The sequence below is a fragment of the Lynx canadensis genome, chromosome D2 (genome assembly GCF_007474595.2).
Source record: "Lynx canadensis isolate LIC74 chromosome D2, mLynCan4.pri.v2, whole genome shotgun sequence".
NCBI classification, from domain to species: Eukaryota; Metazoa; Chordata; class Mammalia; order Carnivora; family Felidae; genus Lynx; species Lynx canadensis.
In genome coordinates, this window is record NC_044313.2 from 540,371 (window position 1) to 560,460 (window position 20,090).

A 20,090-nucleotide genomic window follows, 5' to 3' on the forward strand; every position below is an offset into this window, starting at 1 on the left:
ACCTGGAGGTCACTGTCCACTTGGAGGTCACTGTTCACCTGGAGGTCACTGTCCACCTGGAGGTCACTCTCCACCTGGAGGTCACTGTCCACTTGGAGGTCACTGTCCACTTGGAGGTCACTGTTCGCCTGGAGGTCACTCTCCACCTGGAGGTCATTGTCCACTTGGAGGTCACTGTCCACTTGGAGGAGACTGGCCACCTGGAGGTCACTGTCCACCTGGAGGTCAATGTCCACTTGGAGGAGACTGGCCACCTGGAGGTCACGGTCCACCTGGAGGAGACTGTCCACTTGGAGGAGACTGGCCACCTGGAGGTCACTGTCCACCTGGAGGTCACTGTCCACTTGGAGGTCACTGTTCACCTGGAGGTCACTCTCCACCTGGAGGTCATTGTCCACTTGGAGGTCACTGTCCACTTGGAGGAGACTGGCCACCTGGAGGTCACTGTCCACTTGGAGGTCACTGTCCACTTGGAGGTCATTGTCCCCTTGGAGGAGACTGGCCACCTGGAGGTCACTGCCCACCTGGAGGTCACTGCCCACCTGGAGGAAACTGTCCACCTGGAGGAGACTGTTCACCTGGAGGTCACTGTCCACTTGGAGGTCACTGTCCACTTGGAGGTCACTGTCCCCTTGGAGGAGACTGGCCACCTGGAGGTCACTGTCCACCTGGAGGTCACTCTCCACTTGGAGGAGACTGGCCACCTGGAGGTCACTGTCCACCTGGAGGTCACTGTCCACTTGGAGGTCACTGTTCACCTGGAGGTCACTCTCCACCTGGAGGTCATTGTCCACTTGGAGGTCACTGTCCACTTGGAGGAGACTGGCCACCTGGAGGAGACTGTCTGCCTAAAGGTCATTGTCCACCTGCAGGTCACCATCCACCTGGAGGTTAATGTCCACTTGGAGGTCATTGTTCACGTAGAGGTTGCCCTGCCCGTGGAGGCCACTGTTCACCTGGAGACCACTGTCCACATCACAGGAAACTCTACCTGGAGATCGCTGTTCATTCTGGAGGTCACTGTCCACATAGAGGTGACTATCCACCTGGGCTGAGCTGGAGCCAGGAGCAAGGGGTCTGAGCGAGGCTCTGGAGGGCGGAGCCTACAGAGAGACTTGGGTGTGGGGCCGCCTGTCCTGGGCCAGGGCCGCACGGAGCAGCAGGAGGAAGCAGGTGCTGCTGGTGGGAAGGCCCCCTCCGAGCTCTGTCAGAACCAAAGGGCGCTTCCCCCCTCTGAAGGAAAAGTCAGGTGAGGCCATGGAGTGGAAAGAAGGCCCTTTGGTGACTTGTTCTCAATGCTGTGATGTTCAGAAGCCCCTATTCTACCTGAGACGGGAGCAGAGCCTCTCGGAGTGAGCTCCATGTGGGGGGCGGGGCCTCTGCGGCTGGACTCCCCAGCCACCTGCTCTGGTGCCAGAGCATACCTGGACGGCGGTGGCGGGAGGTGGCAGTTGGCCCCTACTCTGTGCTCCTGTCTCTGGGCCAGTCTCTGGGAGGCGGGAAGCTCCCGACCCTATTCCTGGGACCAGCACCGTTTGCCGGACAGGAAGCGTCCAGTTCGCATGTGACCAGACGCCTCGGAGCCAGCTGGTCAAGCGAAAAGCAAAGTACCTGACACGATCCAGTGCTGAGCAGAATAGTCAGCCTCACGTGGCAAAAAGGCTGTAATACAGGTGACCTGCATGCTGAACTACCCCCTCCAGGAGACACATCTGAACAAATACTCGAGTGTTTTTTCATAAACAAGACAATTATCATACATTTCCCTTTTGGTAGGAGTGGTGATAAACACTTTAAGTTTTGTAGCAAAATGAGGGTGTGGATGGCACTCACCGCCTGGCACAGGATTGGGTATTTGGTGCGGTTCACGCCGCCGGCAAACACTGTGAAGGTCAGAGCCGCGTGAAAGCAGAAGTTGAGGAGCGTGTGCCGGCCTTTCCGGCTGATCCGGATGGCACTGTGGGAGACGGAGATGTCCCATCAGGACCCAGCACGCAGAGTGAGGTGCACAGATCAGCCCTCTTCCCCAGTTGCCATGCTCCGTCCACGTGGGGACCGAGCTGAAGACCCCCAAGGTGTCACCGAAAGAGGCCGGGGGAGCCCACCCAAAGGACCAGATGGATGGGAACACACAGGGTGTGTGTGGCACCCTCAGTGTGTGGTTATTGGACGTTTTTGTGTTAAATCGACTTGGAATGCTAGACTGGAGGGTTTTGAGAAATCTCGAACCTGGTCATTGGACAGATGCTAATACTGAAACCTGAGACTCTATGCCTTGTCTGGTCACAGAGCTAGAGGGTGGGACACACCTGGCCACACCTCCTGACTCCCAGGATGGAGTTCTTCTTCCCTCTCTGAGCAGATGTCTGGTACCTCAAGAAGAGGGCATGACTGTGACTGACTGGAAGCAAGACCCCTGTAGTCTGTGGCCTAGGACCTTGCCTATGGCTGTGACCACCTCCATGACTTGGCCTCACCCCAGCTACAGCCATGGCAGAGATTACTCATCCTATTCTTACAGCTGTAATGGTGGCCACAGTTTCTCCATGGCCTTGGACATGCCCAACCCTCTCTCCATGATCATGGCCTCGGACATGCCCAACCCTCTCCCCATGATCATGGCCTCGGACATGCCCAACCCCCTCCCCATGATCATGGCCTCGGACATGCCCAACCCCCTCCCCATGATCATGGCCTCGGACATGCCCAACCCTCTCCCCATGATCACGGCTTTGGACATGCCCAAACCTCTCCCCATGATCATGGCCTCGGACATGCCCAACCCTCTCCCCATGATCATGGCCTCGGACATGCCCAACCCTCTCCCCATGATCATGGCCTCGGACATGCCCAACCCTCTCCCCATGATCATGGCTTTGGATATGCCCAACACTCTCCCCATGACTGTGGCCTTGGACACACCCAAGCCTCTTCTCATCACTGGTTATGCCCACAGTCTAGGCTTGGCTCATGACTTTGATTATGGGCTTGATCCTGACCATGGCAGAGACCCCTCCTCACATTTCACAGTGCATCTTCAAGAGATGCAGACACCCCCAGGTCATTTCCCCTCACAGGCAGAGGTGGCCAGGAAACCAGCTCAGAAGAAAGACAACTAGACGCCCCCCTGCCCCGCCCCAGATTAAAAGGCACAACGCAAAGGTGTGTGAGGGTTCCGCAAGCTATGCTAACTTCCCAAGGCTGTGGGCTCTTGGAGCACCTGAACTGACCCTGGGCCATTGGAGGAAGTACCTATTTCACCCCTTTTGATACGAACATAGGTGGCCCTGGTGGAGGCCTGGAGTGGAAGGGCATGGCTGTCCCTGAAAACTCGGCGGAGGATTTGGCCACGCCTGCCATGTAGGCAGGTGGTCGGTGAAGTACCTTCCAGGGACTTCTCACTACGTGGGGTGGGGAGGGTCTCGTTTTAGGCTTTGCATTTGAAGGTGGAAGCATGCAGTCTTGGTGCCGAGTGGGGCCTTACTTTTGGTGCACGACGTAAGTGATGACAGAGGCGAGGAGACAGAGCAGCATGACGGCGGTGCAGGCATACACCACGGGGTGCAGGAACTCCCCTGGGTCCTGGGGCAGGGAGAGCACGGTTTTCAAATCCTGGATAGAGCACAGAGCAGAACGAGTGGGCAACGTGGCGAGGAACTGTGCACCTGGCGGAGCCACCTGGCTCCCCCGGGTCTGGCCTCTCCCCTGAAAGCGGTCAGAGGCGTCTCCTGAGTGGAGCGGAGGTTTGTGACGGGCGCCCCGCTTCCTCGGAGCGCGACTGTCTCCCCAAACCTGCCCGCGCGAGGGTCTGGATGGAGCCGTGCAGATGTCCGCCTCACGCGCATCAAGATTCTGCTTTACGAGATCCCCCGGGAGAATTTCGTGTCAAGCGAGTCCCTGGAGCTGACTCAGGTCGGTGGAGGAAAAGCAGTTGCCGTGATGGGTCGGCAGGGCCCCGAGGCCCTCAGGAGAGCACCCGCTTGGCACGAGATTTACGCGCCGGGACCACGTTCCCAAAACTCCAGCAATAGGAAAAACGGCCGCAAAGCGCATGGTCAGGTGGGCGGGTTTGCGCGGCCTGCGCTCCAAGCTCCAAAGCCCTGGAGGGGCCCCCGGTGCACAGACCCTCGTCTGCTGTGCGGGCTCCACGGGCTGGGAGTCAGGAGCCCTGGCCTCGTGCATCTTTGCCCTCTGCCCTCTGACCCCCCGAGCAACGCTCCAGACACTTCCTGTGTTGTAACTCGCAGCGTCACAGGGAAGCCCTGCTGTGGACTGAGCCAAGTCCCCGGAAGCACAGGCTGACATCCTCGTGCCCCATGTGACTAGTGGAGGCGGCTGTCACGGAGGTGACGGCCATCACAAGAGGTCATAGGGTGAGGCCTCGTTCGACAGGACCCACGTCCTTCTAAGAGGGAGACTAGGACACGACCTGCCCAGAGGAAGGCCATTTGAGGACACAGCAGGAAGGCAGCCGTCTACACGGCGGGCTGTTTCTCATAGCCCTGTGACATCTGATCTTGAACTTCCAGGCTCCAGGACAGAGAGAAAGACAATTCTGTATTTTAACCTGCTCTGTCTGGGGTGCTGGTTGCAGATCCCCTGGCCTCCCAAGGGGTTCTGGAGATGGACCCCCCACTCCTTCCCAGGGCACTGGTTACCCCCTCCCTCCCCCTCCCACTCACCGGGCACTTTAAGGCCCCTCCCCAGCCCAGGGTGCTGGTTGTGTCCCCTCTGCCCCCTTCCCCAGGTCTTGACCCCTTAGCTCATGCTCTGAACCGTGGGCTCTACCAGCATGGCCTTGGTACTTGCCAGGCTTGGGGGGCAGGTGAGGGCAGGTGAGGGCTGTGTCCATGGAGGTTGCCCCGGGGAACCCTGGGGAGACAGTGCTGAGCTGCCCAGCTGTGAGGGCAGGCTGTGGTCAGGGTGCCGTGCCCGTGGTGGATGTGCCCACCCTGGGCCATGTCTAGATGCGTGGTCAGCGCAGCGGGAGGTGGCCAGTGCTCCTCCAGGAAGGCGCCCAGCCTGAGTCACGTGGGAAATCGAGAGAAAATCGTCCTTGCAGGGCCCTTGGCCTCGCCATGGCCAGGAAGCTTCTATGTCCAAGAGCTCAACCTGCTTCATTTCCTGGGGGATAATTTCTTGTCAGTCCAGCTGAGATGAGGCCCTGGCCAGCCGGGGGACAGCCAAAGGGCCACCCTGGTGTCTAGCCATGGCCTCTGTCCCCTGATCTGCTCCTGCCAGGGACTTTTCCAAGGAGGTCTCTCTGCTGCCATGACGATAGCAGATGGGATCCTGTCACCAGGGAAAAGGTTCCAAGTGACCTGGACACGACCCAGACTCCTCCCTGTCTGGCCGCTGAGGGATCTAGCTGACTACCAGAGCCGGAAGTAGCACCCCTGGCCCAGCAGATGACCCGATGTGACCGAAGGAGGGGCACTGTGTCACTCGGCAGGCCGTGGGCTGGACACCGTGGTGATCCCCTTATGGTCCTGACTGTCCTTCGGCCAGGAAGCCTGAAGGGCAGGTGTGGACGTGCACAGAACACCGAGGACTCCTGTCGGGATGACTGGGGTTTCAGCAGGACCCGTGCTGCACATGTGGCCCCAATTCCCAAGAAATTTCGAGCCCAGGAGGGGAGACAGCCAAGGAGGCCGGCCTCAAGGTGACAGGGTTCCAGGGCTCTCTTGGGGAAGTGAGTGTCCTGCCTGATGCAGCTGACCAGGCCCCCCCCCTCCCCGCAACACCGAGGCTCAGCCCCGGGGGGAGGGTCTGCAGCCTGGGTTCCTGCAGGGCTACCCACCCTGGCCACTAACCCATGGCTAATGGAGGCTTCCTCCTAAGGTACACACGTCAGGCAGGCCTCGATGGCTGGGGCGGGCACCTGCTGGGCCCTCCATCCTGCAACACAGAACTTCTGTCCCTGTGAGGACAGGTTTCTGTGACGTGGGACTTAATTGCCTGTTGCTGAAGAAAGAACAGGTGTTTTTTGTTTTTAATTTTTTAATGTTTTTATTTATTTTTGAGAGAGAGAGAGACAGAGCACGAGTTGGGGAGGGGCACAGAGCGAGGGAGACACAGTATCCGAAGCAGCTCGGGGCTCTGAGCTGTCAGCACAGACGCGGGGCTCGAACTCATGAACCGTGAGATCATGGCCTGAGCCGAAGTAGGACACCCAACTGACTCAGCCACCCAGACCCCCCAAGAGTAAGTGTTTTATAAGAAAGGTGGAGCGGGGCCGGGGCATCACAGCTGAACGGGCCTGCTGGGCTCCTGTTGGTGTCCCGGTCCACTGGAAGCGCTCACACACCCGGCATCCCAAGTTCTGGAGCGCTTGCCGTGCGTGATGGTGGGAAGGGCGCGCCCTATGGCTCTGGAGAGCCCCAAGGGTTTGACACTTGTCACAGGCGGCCAGCACCAGCTTCCAGCCAATGGAAAAATCACTGCAAAAGTCGAGGAAAGCAAGTTTCTGTGATCAAATCCTGATATCAGATGATCTTCTCACTGCCCATTTCTTCTGAGAGTTGGACGCTGCTGACAGGTGTTGGAGCGGGCCCGGCAGGCTCTTCGCAAGTAAGGCCTGAGTGCGTCCCAGAGATGTGCCCGGGCCCTCGTGTGCATAATTAGTTCTTTTCACAAAGATGATGGCTTTTAACCTGGTGTCTAAAAACACTGGCACTTCTCTTGGAGCCCCCTGGCTGCTGGGACCGGGTTCCTGTGCACATAATGTGGGCAAGCCGCTGGCGGAGCCCAACCCAAGCGTGTTTTCTCACCAGTGTGCTCGGCACGCCTCGGGCTGAGGCCTGGGGTGGGCCCACACCTCTGGGGACTTGCAGTCCCTTCGTGCCCTGTCTTGGGGCTCCGTCACCACTCCCCCAGAGACCCCCGCCTTCCTGCCGTGTTCGCAGCCCTGACTCTTGGTTGGAGGTGGGGGCAGGGACGGCGGGAGAGGAAGGCAAAGTCTGCAGCGACGCCTGGTGCCCTGCGTCCCCGCCCTGCATGTGTGCCCAGGGTTGGAGAAGTGCGTCCGGTGGCCAGGACCCTCATCACAGAGCTTACGTTCGAGCGCATCCTACCCGCCAAGTCTTATCCACACACACTTCATGCTGAGCCAGGGGAAATGAGACCACCGCTCCCGCCACAGGCAAACGCGTCGGGAGGTCAGTTCGAGACACAGCGTGTCCCGATTGCGGCGCCCGGGCCAGCTCACGCACGGCCGAGGTCACCCTGCTTCAGGGATGCGTTCCCATCCCAGAAGAGCTGTGCCAAGTGAGTTGTAGCAGAAACAGAGCCTCACTTCCTTTCGGCTTCTACTTTCTTCCTGCAAGTTAGTGACCAAGGGTGCCCTTCTACATTTTTAGAGATGACCCTTAAAAGTCAAAGCAGGGAAGGCAAAAGGGAGACACTATTTTATATTTTAGGGTTCACACGTGCACAGGTTCCTCCCGGAGGGCCCGCGCTGCAAGTGTCCCACGGACAAAATCCTCGTGGTGTGCGGGGCTGACTCCCCGGGACACGTCCCTCCGGGGCCCTTCAGACCAGAACGGACCTCACGCCCGAGAGGCTGGGCTCAGTCCAGACAGCCGCTCCCGCCGCCGTGGCCCCCAGCCCGCTGTCCCTGCTCACTGCTCTGCCTTTCCAAGCTGCGTGGCCATGTCTCTCCTTCTGGGAAACCGAGGCTCCATCGTCCCACGGGCTGGCCTGTGTCCTCCGTGGAGCCTGGAGGCGCAGAGCCCTGGTCTGGGGTTTGCGGGCATTTCCCCTGGTCCTGAGGCTTACCCTCCTTTTATGCTTTATTATTATTTTAGTTGGGTGTGTCTTTTGGTATGTTTTGCAAATAAATCACCTAGATGTTAAGAGAGACAGGAAGGAAGGAGGAGGGAGGTCTTAAGTCAGGGGCCGGCCGCGGGGCGCAGGGAAGGGGCTCTTCTCCCCAGGAGGCGCAGACCCTCCTCGCCGTCCTCTCTGCCTCTGCTCTGTACCGACCGAGACTGATCTCGCTGTTAGCCCCCAACGCCCCTTGTCTGAGTTTTTAATGATCACTGTATCTTATTGGTCCGTCCATGGCAGCGTCCCGGGGGGACGCAGAGGCAAAAGGTAAGTAATTTATTCCTCCGGAGCACAAATTATCCTCGCTGGACGTCACATTTGTACAGCTGGTGTGTGTTTCTCTCATGCTTTCCCCGTGTGGGAAATATAGCACAGGGACTGCGCCGGTTCCTGCCCCTCAGGCCTCTACGTCCGTGGTCTTTTCAGGGGTTTTGGTTCCATTGTTGCTTTTTCAAATGTGGGGTGCTGATGTGCAGAAAAAGGGTGTCCTGTGTCTTTGGGACTCCTCTGCTCCAAGCAGAGCTGGGGGCAGGCCTGGCTTCTCACCCTGTCCTGGCTTCCAGCCCCTGCTGGACGTGACAAAGGATAGTCTGATGACACCGCGGTCAGCCCTGAATTCAGGGCGAGTGCGAGCTCCGTGGGGTCCTTGGCAGCCGCTGGCACCTGCTGGGTCTGGGTCATACCAAAGCGAAGCCACTGAAGGGGGGTCTCTGCCTCTCGGGCTCAACATTAGTGAGCGGATGGACCTGTCCTCTGAGGTCCCCTTGATGTCCCAGTGATCAGAGGAGTCCCCACGACGCCTTGTCAGCCACGGGGGGTGTGGCCGGGAAGGCAGAGCTTGTGCAAAATGAACGTGGCCTCCCTCACAGCGACCACGCCGCTCCTCGGGTGAACCACGAGACCTACGCTGTGAAAGGAAACAGGAAGAAAGCGCACAACCTCGGACAACCTCTTACTCCCTTCCAAGATGCCACCGAGCTTTGGGGAGGAAAGTGTGCGGATCACAGAAGGCCACGGGGTGCAAAGCAATGCCCGTCTGGCAGCTGCTCGGACGTGAATACCAACGGGGCCACTGTCCACACCTGCCCCGTTTGCTAACAGCTGTGCTGGTGGCCTGTGTCCTGCAGGCCCCACAGGGGAGCGTCCGGGCTGCCTGTGCCTTCCGGGCCCGCCGGCACGCTGACAGCAGATGGGGCGCCTGTCCAGGAGGGAGGACAGAGCCTCAGTGTAACGCAGGCGTCAGCGTGGCCCCCGAAGCGCTTCCGCAAGACCGCGCGTCTTCCCGCTCAGGAGCCAGAAAGCGGGTGGCTGGCCTCGGTGTCAGGGAAGGGGACCGCCAGCCCGGGCACACGTCTGGCTGGCGGTGTGAGTGCAGCAGTGCGGGCGGGCAGCGGCGGGCCACCCTGCTGGCCACAGCCTCTGGTCTTCCTTGTGCCCTGGGCCCCTGGGGCGAAGCCACGCAGGTGTCCACACTACAGTCTCAGGGACACACGCAGGGAAGCATTTGCAGCAGAGCGGCCCCCACGCTGGGCTGGGCTCTCCATTTCTTCTGGAGACTCTCCAGTGTAAACGTTATTTGTTAAGAATCAAAGCCCAACGAACTGCGGAGATCCTAAACCCTCCGGGCAAGTGTAACCCGCCAGTTCTCACTGTCCTGGGCTGGCCAGTGTCCAGCGTCTGGGACCAGAACACAGTCACTGGGGACTGAAGGCAGAGTATAGACGGGACGCAGAGTGGACAGGGGGAGGGTCACACAGCGGTGCTCGGAGAGGCCAGGGAAGCTGCTGCAGGGTTCCCCCCCCCCCCCGCCCCCCCAGCCTCCTGCAACACCTCTGAGCTCACCCTTTGTCTGCAAATGACAGGTTCCATTTGCAAATAAGGCTCTAACCTGAGGGTGAAAAGCTGGAAAAATGCCAAGGGGGGGCAGCCCTGTTTGGCAAGGCACCCTGGGTCCCCTAAAAAGCTGGGGCCCCGGCCAGGCCGGCAGCCTCCCCAGGAGTGGTGAGCCTGGACGCACAACCTCTAGGCTGCCTGTCACCCTCCCGGCCGGCGAGGCTTGGAGCAGTGGCATGCACAATGCTGAGTCTTGGCCACAAGCCCGACCTTGTTTGGGCGTCTCGAGCAGAACAGGAAGGAAACGAACAAGTGACTCAGACAGACCCCCCACCCCCCCCCCCTGAAGCAGACAATCGGTGTGCATTTGAGTCATGGCTGGCGTCCGAGCCACGGCTGCTGCCGGCCACGTGTCCTGTGGCCATCGGCATTCCCTGCACGCGCTGGGCCCTCCACCACCGTCCTTCACAAACACACACAATGCATTATTTACCCGGCCACCAGCCTTCCCGGAACGCAAGCCGGCAGCGACCACGTCCAGGCTGCACGAGCCTCCGGGACGAGTCCCCTCATGGCCCTGCCCACAGCAGCCGTGCCCCCTTTTCTGGTGACAGAGGCGTCCTGCCCCCGTCCGCTCTACGTGCTTCTGAAGCCCACCCACGTCTCCCTGCCATGCAGCCCACTTTCTGATGGGAAGGGGCTGGCGGAGCTGCCCTGGGAGCGCTGCCCACGACGGCCTCGGACAGGAGGGGCAGTGACCCCGGCCAGGGGCCAGGGAAGGCCTCCCCGGTCCTGCACCCGAGCTCTGGGGGAGGGACCCAGGGCCGTATCTCCTCCCATGATTAAATGGCTCCACATTGCAGCACGCCTGCCACTAATTAGTATGATCGACGCCGAGCAAGCCCACAGCAGAGCAGCCGGCGGGCAGCCCTGGACACCGGGGCCCGATGCTGCTAACTGGCCACGTGGTAACTCCACGGACAGGGGTGGCCGGGCCCCGCTGCCCGGGGGGCGCGTACTCACCATGAGCCCTGCGAAGCTCCTGCAGCCAGAGTGCGGACGGAGCGGGGTCGCCGCTGAGCCGATTATGTGGCACCCTCCTCCCCGCCGGCCTCCATGGCCGTCCCGAAGGTCAAGGTCCCACACAGTGGCTGTGGGGTCCAGCCCGGGGCCAGGGGCCTCGGGGCGACGGTGGGGCGGGTGAGGGTCACGAGGTTGTCCCCATCTGTGAAGACAGGGCACGGTTAGGGCAGGGCGGAGGGTCCCCGGGGTCTCAGCCAGGCGCCCCCCCCCCCCCCCCCCCCCGCCGTGGCCATCCCACCCGGCCGGCCGGTCGGAGCGTCGGGCCGGGGGCTGCGTCGCCAGGGGCACGCGGGGGGCCTGCCGTGTCTGCCGGGCTCTGGCCGGGGGCTCAGGAGCCGCAGGGACCTCGGGCAGCCCTCCCGGAGCACTGCCTTCCCCACGTTGGGAGCCGGCCTCGGCTCGCCGCCCAGCACACGCAGCTCGGCCCCGAAACATGTCTGTCAGCTTAAGTCAGGGAACTGAAGAAGCCTCGACTCGCCGTCCCCACGATCGGCCAGCCCCGGGCCGGCAGACACAGGGGCCGGCGTCGCCCCCCAGACGCGCCATCTCGGTGGTGGCTCCGCGCCTTCCGCGGAACCCAAAGTTATACAGCATCTGCATCCGGAACAGCAGGAGCCGCCCCAGCCCGCTCGGCGCCGATGCCCGAGCAACGGCTGGGGGAGTGGACGCCGTGGCCGGAGGGCTCCGACCCTGCCCGCCGCGCTGCCTCCCTGCCCGGGCCCACCCGCCACGCAGCCCCGGGAAACGCAGCCCAACTTCTCACCTATTCAGGCAGAGGCAGCGGGAGCCCCGGCGCTGCGCTGCGCGGTGCCGACGGGCTGTGGCGAGTTCTCTGTGCCGGGGAGCAGTTTTCCATTCCGAGCTAGCAAGTGGAGTTATCAACAGATTGCAAGACTGCAGCCCGGCCACGGCGCCACGGGCACTGCACCGAGAGAGTGAGTCAGAGCCAGGACCCGCAGACATTCAATGCAATTCTCCGCGGGTGGCTTCCAGAGCTCCGCGTGGGGACCGCCAGCCGCCTCTGCGCCTGCTTCGGAGGGCGGGCGACAGCCGGGCACGGGGACCGGGCCGGGAAGCAGGAGCCGTAACCATGGGGATGGGGGAGGCGCTGATGGCGCTGGGCGGGCTGTGGCCCGGCTCCCTGCGGCAGGGCAGAATGGTTCTTCCCAGCCCCGCCGGCCGCCCGGCACACTGCAGAGCCGATTTAAAGAGACAACCGGCCAGGTTTTGCCTCCGCTTCCGACAGAATCGGACAACTCACATTAAAGCACTTCCCTGAAAGGAGGCGGAAGGAGGACTGGATGATTTCACTTTATTTTTAAAGAAAATCCTTGTCCGTTGAAGGCTCCAGGAACAGAAATGTGAGCAAGAAACCAGAGTTCAGAGGAATTCTCATAGTCCTTGTATTAAAATATTCTCACATCCAAATTGCCTGCCGGTGTGGGTGGGCCGTGGCCTTGCACAGAGAGGCCCCCGCCCCCATCCAGGGTCCTGGCCCAGTCCCCCCCGTCGGGCCGGGTGCTGGGGGGTGGAGGACAGGTGAGTCCCGGGGACGCGGGTGGGCTTTGCAGCCAGCACGACCCCTGTGAGGGCTTCTGGCTCTGTGCCCCCAGTCAGGTGCGGCTGGGGGGCCTGGGGACTGTGCTCGGCAGACACGTGTGAGCTTGGGGGAGGCCCACGCTCTTCCCTCCCGGCTGGAAGGTCAGGACACTGGTGCCTGCTCGGGAGAGCCCCCCCCAATTCTGGAGGGCCTGGGCCTGGACTCTGGGGCATCACTAAGATTCACGACTTTCTCAGCTCGTGGCCCTTGCCTCTGGGGGCTGTGTTCCCCATGCTTCTCTGTGGGACGCAGTGATGAGGCCTGGGATTTGGACAAGGAATGTGAAAGCCAGAGGGGTGAAGAGTGTGCGGCAATGTGGGTGTCCGCCCCCAAGCCCTGACCCGCCCCAGCTTTCCGGAATTGCTCCCCTGGGGGTGGGGGGCCCCGGCTTTTGTTCTGGACAAGTGGGGCAAGGAGGAAGGCGGGAAAGCCCGCTGTGAGCTCAGGGTTCAGCCCAGACTGCTGGGCGGCCCCATGGGGCTTGTCCACCTGTCGATCCCTCCACAAAGACTGTCCACGTTCAGGGCATGACATGAACACGGGCCAATCCCTCACCAGGGCTCCCAGCCCAGAGATGGCAGAAGGGTGGTGGGAAGGGCACAGAGGAGGGGCATTGCTGGCGGCCGCCGGCAGTCTCTTGCTCTGTGCACAGCCTTGTGCTCCGTCCCAAGAGCCTGTGATTTGCCCTGGCCTCAGAGCAGAGGCGGTAGGACCAGAACCGGGGCCTCCTGAATCCCAAAAAGGCAGCTTCTGGGAGAACTTACAGAAGAGGCTATTGGGAGGCAGAGGACCGGGCCAGCCCAGCCCTGGATGCCCCCAGCAGCCCCTCTAGTCAGGCCTCAGTGCTGCCCTCGAAGGGCACGTCCAGACCCTACACTCTGTGGCCTGCATCCAGGGGGCCACACCCAGAATCCACACCTGGGTGCAGGTGGGGTGTCCCTCTGGAATCGCTGGGCTGCCCCACACTGAGGGCTGTCGGAGGAGCCTCAGTGGAGGGCCTCTGGCTTTGTGAGGGGCACCGCTACCCCCGCCCGCCCACAGCTGCCCTGCCATCGCCCCTCCGGGTGCCCGGTGCACAGCCTCAGGACTGCACACGGCAGGACATCTGTTACAGACCCAGGCCTGGGGCAGCAGGTGGGGGCGGGGCACGGCATCCCCTCACACATGCCAGAGGCCATCTGTACCCAGCACAGGGCAGCACAGCTGTGAGATGGGGAAAGAGGGGCACCAGCGGTCAGACTCCCTTTGCTGTCGTTCCATGGAGCCTGCCTGGTCGTCCCCCTGCCCCCCCGCCCCCGGAGGGTCAGGGACTGTGGGTCCAGGGCTCAGCGTGACCGGCCATTGTGGAGAGCCTCAGATCTTCTCTCTAATGAGACAACGTCCTCGGCTTGGAGAACAAGGAGGGACCCTGCTCGATATGGCTGCACGGAAGCCATGGCACTATGCTTGCTCGGGAGGGACGTGCCCCCATGTTGCTCTTGGGGCCTCAGAGGATCGGGGCCACAGAGACAGTTGTCACATACTTCTCATCGCTCCCAGCGCACCAAAGGCTCTGAGCGAAACAAGTGTTCTAGGGCTCAGGCCTTCTTACGGCACCAGGCACTCGCTCCTGATACTTGCAGGGGGGCGGGGGGGCGTGTCTCAGTTCTTTCCAGGACCAGCGTCTCCGCAGGGAGCTCTTGGCTCCGCTTCCTGCAGGAAGGCCAGGGTTCTGGCACATTCTGAGTTCAGGCCTCTGTACAGAAGGGCTCACCGCAGGCGTGGGTCTGCGCTCTGTCCGCGTGGGAGGCAACACTGACCTCTGGATGTCCAGCCCTGACCTCCTATCCGCTGCCTGAGCTGTTCGTTCCACTGAGAGTGGTTTCCTTCGTCTGGGGAAAGTTGCTTCTGCCTCAGAGGTGGACGGCTGGGGCTTTCTGTGCAGGACAGCGCGGCGGCCTGCTCAGGCCCCGCGTGGGACTTCCAACTAGGGGTTTGCCTAGTCAGGGAGCGTAGCCCCAGGGGGCCGAGTCCACCCTGCTGCTCGGATCGAGCTGGCTGGATGCTTCTGCCGTGCTGAACGGCCAGTGTCCAGTGTCCTGGGTCCCTACGACCAGGGCACGTGCTTGGTGGGTGGCCTTTCTCTGCACCTGCCGGCTTCCGGAACCGGCAGCCATTCACGGGAGAGGAGGAAACGGTCTGAGGAGGACGGTGGGGCCGCCTCAAGACCAGCCTCACAGCGGATGGAATCAAAGGGTGACGGACGGCTGGGGGTGTCAGCACGGTGACGGAGCCAGTACAGAGGGGCTCGGGGAAACTCCGCTGCTGACTTCCCTCTGTCCGTGGGGAGCGCCAGCTCAGGTATTAGGTGGCTAGAATGGCTCAGGCCAGACTTGCCTCCTCTCAGAACATTTTGGGGACTTTTGCGGGTACCCGCTTTCCAGCCACCGCAAGGGTCCTGGGAACCCGAAAGCAGAAGCCCACGGTTGCTGGAGACGTGTTTCCGGGTGAGAGCGCAGCCTGGCCCTGGGGGGTGCAGGACACGGGCTCTCGGCGCGCTTAGCATCCGAGGCTCACGAAGCGGAATCCAAACCGGCTCTCCCGTTGCCGTGGCAACCAGCCCCGCCCCCTCAGGCGTCAGTTTGCATCTGTGCAGACCATTTCTCACAAAGATTTGCCTCAACAGATTCATTCTGCCCCGAAGTGGAGCCTAGTTTGAGACCCAAACAATGAAACTAACAAACTTGTCGGGCTCCCAGGAGGAGTCAGGCCGCTGCCCAAGGCCACGGGGAGGTTCACAGGGAGGCCACGGGGCGTTTCGTGCTACCTCCCGTCTACCAGACCATTCGCAGTCTGTGGAAGTGTTTTCAGGGTTCACCTCTGGAAGGTGTCCTGCGGGGTCGGGCTCCAGGGTGGGGGCAGTCTGAGCAGGGCCCCCCCCCAGGGCTCCTTGGGCCCCGGCCCCTTGCAGACTCTGGGGGGCAGGCCGTGGGGGGGCACGCAGCAGCCCCCAGGTTGCTCTTGTGTGTTTAGTCTCGTCTCCCTCAAATCGCATTTTCTGCCCCTTCTTAGTCTTCTGACCCCAGGGGTAGGACACACAGCAGCCACATGGGCACCACCCAGGGGTGCTGTCCGTGACCAGGAACTCAGGGAGCCGCACCCACACCTCCTGGGCTCGACGGTGGCCCAGAACCCCAGCCACAGGCACGGGGCGAGTCTGCTGGGGGGAACTTCGCACGCAGCAGCGCGTTCGTGGGGTGAGAGCTGGTCACCTGGGGCTCGGGGCCGCCAGGAGGGGCGGCAGGGCACCAGCCCGGAGTTGGCTCCGTGGAGACGGGAGGGTGTGTGTCTCCTGCAGACGTGCGGCCGTCCTAACCAGGGCCTGTGTGTGGGCTTTTCCCGGTCACACCACTGCTTCCCGCCCAGCTGGCGTCGCGGCTGCACACGGGACCAAGACAGAAGCGGGAACACCCAGGGCTCCAATGGTTGTACACCAGGAGTAGTCCAGTTTCCAGACCTGAACAGTTAACCAGAAGTTAGTGCTTCCTGAAGGCCGTGGGCCGGCTGGGACGGGGCCGGTGTCTTGGGGCCCGACACTCTCTGTGGGCCCAGGTTCCCATCTGGGGCCCCTGTGGGTAGGGTGCCTCCGGGGGTCCCCTTCTACGAGGTCCGTCCCCTGCAGCCCCGTTCAGGGTGGCAGACGCAGGCGGAGCTCGGGGTCCTGCTCAGAGGAGCCTGGGAGTCCTGTCCCCTCGCACGTGCCCTCCGTCCAGCACCCGCGTCTGCTGCCGCGACTCGTCACCCCCTGGTGCCCTGTGTCTGTGAGGGTCAGGCCCAGAGCAGTCCGTGCAGCGCCCGAGGGGATGTGTCTGTGCTGTGCGGGGTGCAGCCTCTTCCTGGCGACCGGCCCGGGAGATCAGCCACCGAGGAGCCCTCGACCCAGCTCCAGCCTCTTGGCCCCGCCGTCTGACCTGCTTGGCCTGCACCGGTCCTGGGGCACGTGGCCCTGCCAGGCTGCCGGTCCAACACGGCCCGGCTCAGCCCGGCCTCGCCAGCCTCCTCCTCGCTGCTGCCTGGTGCCTCCTGCCAAGGCTTCTTGCGCTTGGGCCAAAGCAATTTTACCAGATTAGACGTGGTCAGAAACAAGTTGTTCCGCCTGGCAGTTCTGTTAAAATAACGATTTGTCTGAAAATTAATATTCCCGAGTCACTGGTTCTCTGGTATTAGCAGTTTTGGCACACCACGAGACAGTCTTCTAGTGCTTGATATCTTGAAGCATTTCTTCCTCTCCTTTTAAAATATCCTTAAGCATAAAAATAATCTTTATTTTTAATTTCCAACAGTTTGTCAGCCAGATATTCTTGCTTTAAGCTGTTGGAACAGCAGAGGTTTGGGACGATCTGGGCACCTAAGAGCGGGGCAGGATTGGAATAACACCTCATAGTGAGGCACGGAGTGTGCATACGTGTGCACGTGTGTGCAACAGTGTGCGTGTGCAGGTGCGTGTGCAGTGAGAGGGCCGAGAGCACCGTGGGGCACTGGTACCGGTGCCCGAGGCCGGGCAGGGTGATGAGTGTTGGTCACCTTATTGTTTTGGATCCATATTTTCAGAAATTACCTTCTTGAGTCTATGTAGGTTCTTTTGGTAAAGAAAACCCCCAACAAAATCAGTGTAAACAATAACAAACGACATGATGTTTTTATAGTTGTAACATTTAGATTTTTTCAATTAGCTCCTTATTGTGGTCATTTGGTCGGCTCCACTGTTTGCCTAGATCACAAAGCAGGATAGGAGACATAACTAAAATTAATTCTATACACACCAACCCCCCCCAAGGGATGAGTAGAAGGTAAACATCGTGGAACAAAGGCGGAAAACCACTGGAATCCTGAGGAAGAACTCATGAATATAGTGAACATTTACCCAAACACAGTCCTACAGGAGGCAGGGCTTGGCGCTCTTGGATCCCTGCCCCGCGGGGTCTCTGATGACACCAACGTGCAACGGACCGCGTGCAGGACAGCGGCCGCCGTGAAGACGGGAGCAAGGGTGGCCTTGCCGGAAACTCGCAGGCTTCTTGGGAACCGTGTCTGCTCAGGGACGATACCACAGAGTCAATGCCGAGCCCCAGGTCACGCTCGTGCTCCAACCCACCTGTCGTGGCCGGGCGCCCGTGGCTCTGGCTGTGCTGCTAGGCGGCGCTGGTTTCCCCCAAACTGGGACTCCTTCTTTCCCAAGGGGGCTTGCTTCTCCGGCTCCCGGAAGTCTGTAAAGGCTCAGACCCTCATTAATCTCACAGTGCGTTTCACAGACAGTTATGTGACCGGTAAGCCCAGATGTTCTACGCCTTCCCGCTAGAGCAGCAGGAGAAGGAAAAACTCAGGAAAACGTCGGTGAGTGGGAGGTGGGTGGAGGAAGTAGAAGGCACACGCGGCCGTCCGTGGCAGGAGGACCCCACTGGCGCAGCCGAGCTGCGGTGCCGCCACCAGCCCGGCCCAGCTTGTCCCCAGCATCCCTGCCGCCCTGGACGTCCCTTTCTCTCTGTGGGGCCCAGGGGCCTCCCTCCCCTCCCCCGGCGGGGCTCATGGGCCGTGCCGGCCTCTTTCCTCCTCGCCCTCACGCTGCCCCTGCCGATCAGCCTGGACCTGCTCCAGGCCCAGACCCACGGCACCTGGAGGGGCTCGAACCTCCCTCCACGCGACCTCCTCAGAGCTGAGGAGACCCCTGAGACCCCAAGGGCGGCCGGACAGGCGGCCGGACGGGCGTCCCTGCTGACCAGGCTCACGTCAGCCTTCTTCCGGGCAGGCCGCACCCTTTGCCCCGGCTCAGGGGTTCAAGCCCCTGCAGAGGGCAGGATGCCCTGGCTCCCTGGGCTTGTGGGGTGCGAAGTGCAGGGCCCGGGGCCGCCCAGCAGTCGGGAGCTGTGTCCCCCGCCTCGACCTGACCTCGAGGCGCCTGTCCTGCAGCTGGTGACCCGGGGAAGTGATGGCCAAGCACAGACCGCACCGGGTGGGGAACGGGCCGTGTAGGCCCCGGGGCCAGACCTGACCGTCTTTAGGGAGTCTGGCCGAGGCCTGCAACGCCCAGGACCCCCGTGCCCCCTGGAGCGTGAGGGCGCAGCATTGCCGAGACCTCCCGTCTCCTACTTCGAATCCCTCCGTCCTGCTGGTTTAATCCTCTGTCACTTCTGAAACTCTGATAAAACAAGCCTTCTTAATCCTGCGTTTAATAAAAGATTCTCCATTGAGCAGTTTTCTCCAAATGCAGTTGGGACACAGCCGGATCCATCAATCAGGCTTTCAAGATGACTTCTGAAACCTGCCTCATGTCCACTCCGTTCTCCGTTCCCAGTGTGGGTGCAGGTGCCTCCCCACGGCCCTGCGCACCCAGGTCCCGGGCCCTTCACGGGTGGTGTGTGTGGGGGAAAGGCGGGTGGGCCCAGGTTGTTCCTGGACCAGACCCCTGCCTGGCACCGCCCAGGTCACTGTCATAAGGATGAGGTGCTTTGTGTCCGGGGGAGGCTGGCCCGTGTCAGCTGGTGGCACTTCCTGACCAGGAGCTCCCGTGGGCCCCCGGAGGGCCCAGCTGTGTGCAAAGACCACCGCCTCTGACCCCCCCCCCCCGCCCCGGGCAGGCAGCCGCAGAGACCCAGCTCCGGGCCGGCCCCACACATGTGCATAGCCACCCCGACGGGGAAGTGATGGATACCAGACGGAAGCAAAGAGGATGCTGTGCCTGGAATCACTCCCCAGGCAAGTGGCTGGACCCTGGTTATCTGTTGCTTAGAAAACTCAGGAAAAACACAGACTCTGAACATCTGCATCTCCATCCGTACGGCCTCCCGGCTGCCGTCTGGGCCGTTAGCAAAACCGTGTGCTGAGATCCCCACGTGCACCAGGAGGGGTGTCGTGCTGGAAGGTTCCGAGCATCCTCTCTGGGCTTCGCAGACTGTGTTAGAGGAGAGACATTTTGGAAGGAGGATGTTAAATTGGAAATGAACCCGAAAAGCTTAATGTTTGGATTCCGGGAAGGAGACACTATGGCTCTTAAGTTCTCGATGAGGCATCAGAAACGTGTGTAAATCGGGCGGTTTGCAGCGAGCTGACGCATCCGTGGCCAGGCCCTCGCGTCCCCGGCAGGCGGCACGCAGCCCCCGGGCCTCTCCCTGGAGCCCCATCTTCCCCGCAGCGTGTCTGTGAGCGGAGCGTCGCTGCCTGGGGCGTGGCTGTGCCTCCAGACGGCAGGTCTTCACCCCTGCGGTCTGCCCCCCAAACTGACGGAGACCAGCTCCCCTCGGGAGGAGGCTCACGTGTGCTCTGCGTCTCCAGGTCTCCAGGACCCCCAGTGCCAACCTGTAAGCAGCGCTCCGTGACCTCTCTGGTCCTCCCCTCGCTGAGAGCCCTCGTCACCGGCCTCCTCTGCAGGCCCCAAACCAGGCCCATCTGAGACCCGGCCCGCCGCGCCTGGACGTCCTGCCTCGGGAGGCTTCTCAGGGGCAGGGACTGACCCAGGCTCCGAAACCGGGAGGGGGCCTACTTCTGGGAGCACGTCACTTCTCCAGGCGCAGGCCTTTGGTTCCCTCTGTCCTCCGCCAGCTCCCGGGGGTCCTGCCTCTCCTCCCACGTGTCAGAGGCGCTGAGCTCCCAGGTTAGACCCAGCAGGTGCCTGGTTCGAGGGCTGACTTTAATTCTCTCACAGAACAGGTTACTGCTGGCCACCTCTCCTGGCCACGGGCTCCATGCCCCAGGGGCCCTGCTTCGCCGGCCG

General features: G+C 61.7%; 1 protein-coding gene across 1 annotated transcript in view; it reads right to left on the reverse strand.

Annotated features, from left to right (window-relative positions):
* The window catches only part of ADGRA1 (adhesion G protein-coupled receptor A1), a 32,415-nt gene extending 20,664 nt beyond the window's left edge, over window positions 1-11,751 (reverse strand). The window contains exons 1-4 of the mRNA XM_030335514.1: window positions 11,507-11,751; window positions 10,684-10,885; window positions 3,485-3,612; window positions 1,834-1,957 (exon numbers count right to left, since the gene is read on the reverse strand). Of these exons, the coding sequence (XP_030191374.1) occupies window positions 1,834-1,957; window positions 3,485-3,612; window positions 10,684-10,885; window positions 11,507-11,706 (654 nt within the window). The 5' untranslated portion in view covers window positions 11,707-11,751. The remainder of the gene's footprint in view (window positions 1-1,833; window positions 1,958-3,484; window positions 3,613-10,683; window positions 10,886-11,506) is intronic.
* Window positions 11,752-20,090: the final 8,339 nt, after the last annotated feature.